The 8432-nt window shown below is 37.0% G+C and overlaps 1 protein-coding gene across 1 annotated transcript in view; it reads right to left on the bottom strand.

The window, feature by feature from the left end:
- olfcn1 (olfactory receptor C family, n1) overlaps window positions 1-452 on the bottom strand; it is a 3413-nt gene extending 2961 nt beyond the window's left edge. The window contains exons 1-2 of the mRNA XM_032509478.1: window positions 358-452; window positions 1-236 (exon numbers count right to left, since the gene is read on the bottom strand). The exon at window positions 1-236 is cut by the window's left edge and continues 44 nt beyond it. Of these exons, the coding sequence (XP_032365369.1) occupies window positions 1-236; window positions 358-449 (328 nt within the window). The 5' untranslated portion in view covers window positions 450-452. The remainder of the gene's footprint in view (window positions 237-357) is intronic.
- Window positions 453-8432: the final 7980 nt, after the last annotated feature.

The following is an 8432-nucleotide window of genomic DNA, read 5'->3' as shown; positions in this document are numbered from 1 at the left end:
ACTGAGAGGATCCTGACTCTGCTATGAGGGCAGATATGGCTGGAGGACAATTCAGTTCAATTTTCTCTGGTACACTAGCCAGTGTTAGTGCAGCACGTATAGTATTTGTAGGAGATGCACAAGAGTTAAGGATCCTATAGCCAAGAGATATATTTGAGAGGAGAGCCGGATCTTTGTTTATTTCTTCAATTGCAAATATCATCATTTGGGTCCATCGAAAAGCTCTCAGGTCAAATCTAAAAAGGTTTTGGTAATTGAATCAGGTTGTAAATTACAGTGCTGCAGTTGTACATGTACGTACATTGGCATGTAAGTAGATGATCATGTACGAAGTAAGACACATATATTGAAACTTACCCTTCACACTTTACTCCAAGTGGCTTGCTCTTGAATGTAGAAGTGCTACTTAGTATCTCTTTGTTGAAAATGGGAAAAATCCCCCCGATCATGATGTCTCCCCGCTTGTACAAACTTGGCATGTCAAACCTACTGAACAATTGACAGCCAGAAACTCCATTCAGATAAAGGACAGACAGTGTTAGGATAACAGCTCTCTGCAGTTCATGCATGTTTGCTTGGCATCATTTGATAGGTGTGGACACAGCTCTTATAACAACTGTGCCGGATGCAGGTAGACCTGCTCACTTCATAAAAGGTTGATTGATTTCCCACAGGGCACAGCAATCTTAGATGGCTAACATTTGTACAACAGGTATTCAAAAAACCCATGCACACCATCCAGCATATAAGTACACACAATATTGGAGCCCCACAAAATGTACTTTTAGGTGAACACACAGACACATTATACAGTAGTCAAATGCCAGCAATCTTCTCAGTTTAAATCCGTGTTGGGCCTAGAAAGCTTTGTGAAGTGCATCAGTACAAGCACTGCACAAGTTGTAAAAAGTGACTTTGTTAGAGATTTATTATGGTGGACGCCCAAATGCACATGGAACCCGGTTGAAATGTATTCGTAAATATAATATATACAAGTTGGAATAAATAATTTCATAGTTTAATAAATAGAATTTAAGGTTAGAAAGTTAAGGTTCATTGACCAGCAATGGCATTAATGATGATTTGCTCAATGAGAGAAATGCATATTGGGTAATGTTCATGTTATATGAATACAGCATTTAAAATGTAAAAAATGTGTTGTGTAATAAATAATATATGTGAAAATGCCTGTAAAAATAGGGAGAAAGAGTTAGGTTTTGTGAGTTTATTTTATTTCTGAAAGGTTTGTGAATGAGCAATCACATTTGAGTTCAAAGGATGTGATTAGAGTGAGGGAAATGTAAAGAGAAAAAAGAAGGACGAAATATTAAGAGGGGAGAAGCGTGTTGTGTACAGGTACTCTTTTGTTTTGGCCTGCGTGGTGAAGTTGCCATTTTGCTAAAGGCTACAACGTACCCGAGCTACATTCAGGCCTGCGTCATTTGAACATTTGAAGGGTATTTCAAGTTAGGCAAGGCTAATGCCGGCTATTTCATTTTCTTGGGCCTTTATGTTTTTCAAATGTGAATTTGAATGCATTTCTGATTTGAGAAGCAAATTTTGCACGATACAATTAATTGCAAATTTACTTTTCCCTAATAAATATTTTACATTGTTTTTTATGAAACAGGTGTGGTTAATAACTATTTTTATTTTATTTTATATTTTAAGTTAATTAAGAAAAGAGTATTTTTTCTGTTTAAAATTGGAAGTGCTTAAAGGATAAGAGTAATTTCAAGACATTTCATTACACGTTAAAGTGCAATTTCTCTATACATTTGCGTACAAAAATACACACATGGAGACTAAAATATAAAAATAGAATTCACAATGCATGAATTAGAAAATCAATGTGCTCTCCTGTTTCAACAATATGTTTGCTGTTATATTTTATCATTGTTTCTTGTTGTTTTCCTGTAAAGCACTTTAAATGGCCTCTTTGTATGAGTAAGTGCTCTATAAATAAACTTATCTCGCCTTACACCATTTTCAATCCTGAGATTTTGGAGTTTAATAAACTTGTTAATTTTCTGCAATTAATAAAAATGTGCTGCATGACAGAACCCAATATTCAAACCATCCCCAAACCTTTCAATTGTGTTCATATTAAATTAAACTCATGAACTTTTAGCCAGCATTTTTATTGTAACATCAGAGCTTACATGAGAGCCTGAATCTCACCTGTCTGTGTGTCTCTGAGCTCCTCACATAGGCCAATGTTGTGCAATGAGAAAGCATAATATTCTTGCTCATTATTTGTATATATACTATATGTACCCACAAGTCATAAGAAACCTTATGTATTCATTTGCAGACTTGCCAAAGTAGAAAACATTTGTAAATCCAACCAAATGTCAAACGCATTAGGGATACTTTTAAAATATGGTGATCCTGTTTTTTGAGAATGGGTGATGCTGATTAGTTTTCTTTAATTTTACGTGTGTTTTTATAGCTAATTTTTGTGTCATGTGACACTTTTTTAAGTGACAATAATATTTCAAATATGTTTTATAGGCGACAAGGAAGAGGTGTGAGAATGGGACTTCTGTTAGTAGTGAATTGTAGGTTTGCTGATTGCTAAGTGAGAGGTTTTTTGTGGTAGCAAACAAGGTCACATGGTCTTCAGTGTTCACAAAAGGAAAGTTTAGTTCACGATAGAACGCTAATGCCAGTATAACCCTGAATGCATTAATCAATGCATGACCCTGCATTCATGACAACATATGACCTCATGCATATAAGTATGATTCATTTTAAAGGGTTCTTGCTAAAATAAGTGGGCAGCCGCCCTTTCCACTACGCCTTACCATTGAGCGTAGCAGGGCGCCGAGCAGGACCACGGCTACAGCATGATGTAGGTGCCACCCTAATACAAGGAAAACTGCGGGGCATAAAAACAAGGGCTCCGGGGAATAAGCTCCAGAGCTAAGTTAGTAATAAGCATTTCTGGGACATGAATGCATGCAGATGGAAAGAGAGAGCAGAGAAGAGCTCAGTGTGTTAAAGGAAGTCCCCAGGTAGTCTATAACAGCATAACTATGAGCTGGTCCGAGGCAAAGGGTTGGTAGATGAATCTGACGACTATGAAGAGAAGCAGAGAAGAGAAGGGGTGACGTGTCCGTAGCAATACACCCTCCCCCGCCGTTCTAGGCGTCAGCTGCAACTCCTCACTCCCTAACTATAAACTTAATCAAAGAGTAGAGTATAAGTTTACTCTTAAATGTGGGGACGGTGTCTGTCTCCCGAGCACAGACTGGGAGCTGGTTCCACAGGAGAGAAGCCTGATAGTTTAACACTCTGGCTCCCATTCTACTTTTAGAGACTTTAGGAACCACAGTAACTCTGCATTCTGGGAGCGGAGTGCTCTATTTGGACAATGAGGTACTATGAGCTCTTTAAGATATTATGGTGCTTGACCATTAACTGATCTGTAGGTCAGGAGAAGTATTGTAAATTCTATCCTGGACAGGACGCCAATGCAGAGATGCTAATACCAGAGAAAAATTATCTCTTGTCTTAGTTTGTGTCAGCACATGCGCTGCAACATTCTAGATCAGCTGGAGAGTCTTAAGGGACTTATTTGAGCATCCTCAAGGTAAGGAACAACAATAGACCAGCCTTGAAGTAACAAATGTATGGACTAGTTTTCAGCATCATTTTACGACAGGATGTTTCTAATTTTTCAATGTAACGCAGGTGAAAAAAGTCAATCAATTTGCATGAAGTCTATCCATGTTCAATTTTTCCCTCTGAGATATCTGTTTCTGAGATCTGGCCACCTTAATCTACACTTTGGTAATAGTTATATCCTAGAATGCAGATAATAGTTTTTTTGTAGAAAGTATTCATCAAAAAGGGTGTAGTTCAAAGTTGAACTGAGTTGAAACAAAACATTAAGTTTAAATTCAATTTCACTTATGCATCACTGCATAAGATAACAATTGCCTTTCATTTACATATTCACACGCAGACTCACATACAAATGTAGCTCAGCAAAATTCTTTCAGTAAGACCTAACTTTTAATCAATGCACTCCAAAATCAATTCAGCTGTTATCCAAATAAATGTACATTTTATCATGCTGTGTATAACTGTTACATATCTACAACTAGTCTCTCCTGATTCAAATGTAGCTCAGTGTAAGATAATTTAGCAAGACCTCACTCTTAATCAGTGCTCTCTTCCTAAATCTAATCAGCTGTGGGAGGCGTTCACCTTCTTGCTAAACCATCAGAATCGTACACAAATTACAAGGGCCAATCACAGAGTCACAACCCTACTTTAAAAAGTATGTTTCTCCGTGTGCTATTCAGCTATCATTGCAACCTTTCACATCCAGTCCTCTATTTCAGCTGACTGGTCCAGATCCTCCTTTGGTCTTTGGGCTCCTTCGTCGCCACCACTGGTGTCTAAAATCTATCTGGTGGTTTTAAGGATCTCTACCCCTATATACAAAATATTTGTATAACGATGGAGTCTAATCAACAAAGACTTTGTACATTTTATTGAGCTGTACAATAAATCTTATTTGCATTTCTGCAAACATGTCTCTCCTGATGACAATGGCAGCACAAGACCATTTAAGCATCCGGCCTTGCCATCAGAATCAGAATCAGAATCAGCTTATTGACCAGGTATGAAGACACATACAAGGAATTTTCCTTTGGAGCATAGTTGCTCACAATGTGCTTACACATTCAAAACAAACAACCCAACAAAACATCAGGTGCAATTTGGATCTTATGTAAGGCCACAAATCAATGAGTTAATTTGCACAGAAAAGGTAAAAGCTATTCCTATAATGAGTAAATCAACCCACATTTGATTGACATTCCCTCGATTGCACAAAACAAAAACATAATTTAAGAAACTAAATGAAGACAAAGATATTTGTTTTTGCAAATATACACTCTTGTTGACACACAGCCATCCCTACATTTCAGATATGTACATTTGAATCTTCCAAACTGGTAGCGGTTTTCCTACATCTCTTGCCATAATTGTAATAAATCATCTTTGTAGTCACAAGAAGCTCTTGAAATCTGATTAAAACCTTGTTTTTTACAAAAACATATGGACTAAGACTTATCATTACAAAGTGTCACACTTTCATTGCTATGATGAGCGGATACGGAGATATCCCCCTGTGGCATGTATTAATTGCACGAAGCACTACAACCTTAAACCTAAAAGCAAGAAAGACACAATGCATTGTGAGGTAACACTATTGAAAGACACCACAGTAAAACTCATTGTTTGACATGTGACACACATAATGAAAAATCTTAAAGTCATTGAAGTGCAGTAGATTTTTTTGTGATCAAATTTTTATTTATTTTTATATATTTAGGGAACAAACAATCACAAACAATATGAAGTGCAAAACTTCATCAAACAACTTGTACATTGTCTTTTCAAATTATTCTATTATTAAAGAGATATATAGTTTGCTGATTTCAGTCCAGCATTACATTATAATAATTTATCTACACAAATTACAGCTTCAAACATTTTTTATCAAACCAAACTCTCATCAACCATGTATGAAACATACACAAACCCTTAGAGGCAAGTAAGAATTTTCTATTGTTCTCTCTTCTGAGTTTATGATGTAACATTAGGTAAAAATAGCTTTTATCAAGGATAATCTTTCTAAGGTTATTTCTAAGAATTGTCAACAACAACAAAATTAATTGGTGAAACAGGTTGAAAAAAGCATGTTTTACCTGGATGTTTTTTCTGAAGTTTTGTATTAATGTACTTAAGTTAACTTATTTCCATCTGTGAAAACAGGTGAACAAAGGTATTTTTTGACAGGATCATTTTTTTGACAGGATCAGTATTTGTATTCATGATTTCTTCCAAGTGAGTTTTCATTTATCCATGTACTCACAAGAAACAAAGTAATTTCTTTCCGGTAGTCAGAAATGTATTTTAGTTGGCGCTAGAACATGGGGTAGAGGTGCACTTTAGCCTCTTGTGGCTGAAACAAAGTGTTCCCTTTCACAAATAAAAAAAAAAATTAACCTTTTTTTCAACAGGCCAAACCTTTTTTTCCCCACCTGTTTCATAGATAAGAAGAAATAAGAAAGGTTGTCATGACCAACTCTATTTTTTAACCTGTAAGTCATGAATTCAGGAGATAATTTTTCTCACTTGCTAGGTGCGCTTAAATAATTTAATTAAAAACATTTTACGAATGGTTACATGAACATGCACATTTTTAGTGTCTAATTTGTTATCACTATATTATATGATAATATTATTACTTTTAAATAGAGACATTTAACAGAGGCTTATTACATTGAACTGCTGAGGATAATAATGAGAGTGGTACACTTAATCTGTCCATTATATTTTCATTATTCCTTTGTTGTACATTATAAGTTCAATTTTAGATTCAGAGTTTCCACATCGTATTCCAATTTAGATACAGTATGGCAGGTCCAATTACATATATTTTTAAATGAACCTGTTGATCTTAATAACAATAACATATTTTGTTGGTACTGCTGGATTCTGGAGACCAGTCGCTAGTTGCACACGTGAGAGGACCCGCAACATTTTTAATCTAGTGAGGATCGATTGTAGCAAACTGGAAAGTGAGACAAACAAACGGTACAAAGTAGCCAGTAGCCCTATCTGTCCTAAAACAGCCATCAACAACAGCGTTGATCCTAGCCTACCCTCAATAAGTATGTCTTCCAACCGGTGTTTTATGTTCTTATTTGAAAAAGGAGGGCTATGGGTCAACCAGATAAACAACACAGTAACAGGCAGAGCCCTAAATTGCTGCTGTGTGGGAAAAAACAAGTTCATGAAAGTATGAGCAACCCTGCATGCGATAAACATGTGTACAGTTCTCCCCAGAGCTCTTGATTGGCAGACGATGAAAGAGATCCTGACAGCTACCCGGGACCACTCACAGGGCTGATGGACAGTAACGGATGGAGAAAAACAGTGCCAGGTCATGGTAAAAAGCATCCCCATTGTGGAGTCACTGCCATGAGCAAGACAGGTTCTGTATGGTGATGTTTTTATTCTTATCATGTAGATCCCAAGCAGTACCAAGGGTGCCAGAAAAGATCGTGCAACCCATCTTTTGTCTGAAAGCCGCACACACTCTACCTTGCCTGTATGAACAGTAAATTTGATGCCATCTGTGGAAATAAAAGTGTTGGATTAATGCACTTTTGAAAGGACTTTCTTGCAATGAAGGACATCTATGTTTGTTTGTTTTTTAATATACCTGCTTGTGTCAGACATGCTTCAATTGGACAGTGTGGTGCAGAGAATTTTGAATGCATCTGTTAACAAGATAAGACAGTTAGTAGCTGCACAACCCTGACACATTCACTGAAATACAGTTAGGCGATATGACAATTTAGTGATATGACAAGCTGTGTGTGGCTGTTCATCTGTCTCTGACTCGGCAGGAGCTCGTCAGAGTAACCTGGAACACCCGAGTGTGCCCAGGTTATTTAAACCTGGCTGCAATGCAGCTCCCTGGTCTTGTCTCTCTGCCTGTGGCTGGTTGCTGCTGTTCCTGTGCTCTCTGGCTTTGTTTAGTTCTCTTTTGGTTTGTGTATGTGGGTTAGAACAATTATGTTGTGCTTGAACTTTTCCCTCATGCACACACACACACACACATCTTCACTCATGCACACACTACTCCACTGACTCCACTGATTTCTACATCCCACTCTGTAGTTAATTTGGCCTAAATGGGTTTGATTTAATGCAGTACATTTTTCAATAGCCTGGGCACACTCAGGTGTTCCAGGTTAATTTGACGAGCTCCTGCAAATTCAGAGACAGGTGAACAGCCAGAAACAGCATAGTCATATTGGATTAAATAACACATTATTTGTATCACTGCATATAAATCCACTGAATTAGCCAAAAAAACACATATCTACTGTATATCCGTATCTATGGACAGCTTCTAATTTTAATTTCCAACACATTGCTACATCACAGTATCTATTCTAGATCACAGTGCAGTTATATGTACTGTAATAGAAGACTTTATCTAGAATGCCTATACGTATATATAATGTAAACCTCAATAACAGCAGCAGCCATTTCTGACAATAAAAAGTTAAATGCATTATCTGTTTGTATAAGCTTAATTACAACTGATAATAACTGGCTGGCGAGGATGAAATACTTCTGCTTTAAAAGTTTACTGTAATATGTTTATATGTGGGATGAGATGTTGCTGTAAAACACACTACTCTAGAGAGACTCAGGCATAATGGAAGCTCTGCACAGAAATACTTAAGGTGTACATGCAAACCTGCACATAGCAGAACCTGACACACGTTGTCTTTGATTCTTCTGAAGACATCGGGCTCAATTGGTTGTCAGCCAGGATAAAGATAAGGAATACTGGAAATGCAAGTCCAAGTTCTCTTCTTCTGTGCAAAAAG

This window comes from Etheostoma spectabile, chromosome 3, assembly GCF_008692095.1.
Source record: "Etheostoma spectabile isolate EspeVRDwgs_2016 chromosome 3, UIUC_Espe_1.0, whole genome shotgun sequence".
Taxonomy (NCBI): domain Eukaryota; kingdom Metazoa; phylum Chordata; class Actinopteri; order Perciformes; family Percidae; genus Etheostoma; species Etheostoma spectabile.
The sequence above is the reverse complement of the archived record's forward strand: the minus strand, read 5'-3'. Positions and strand labels throughout refer to the sequence as shown.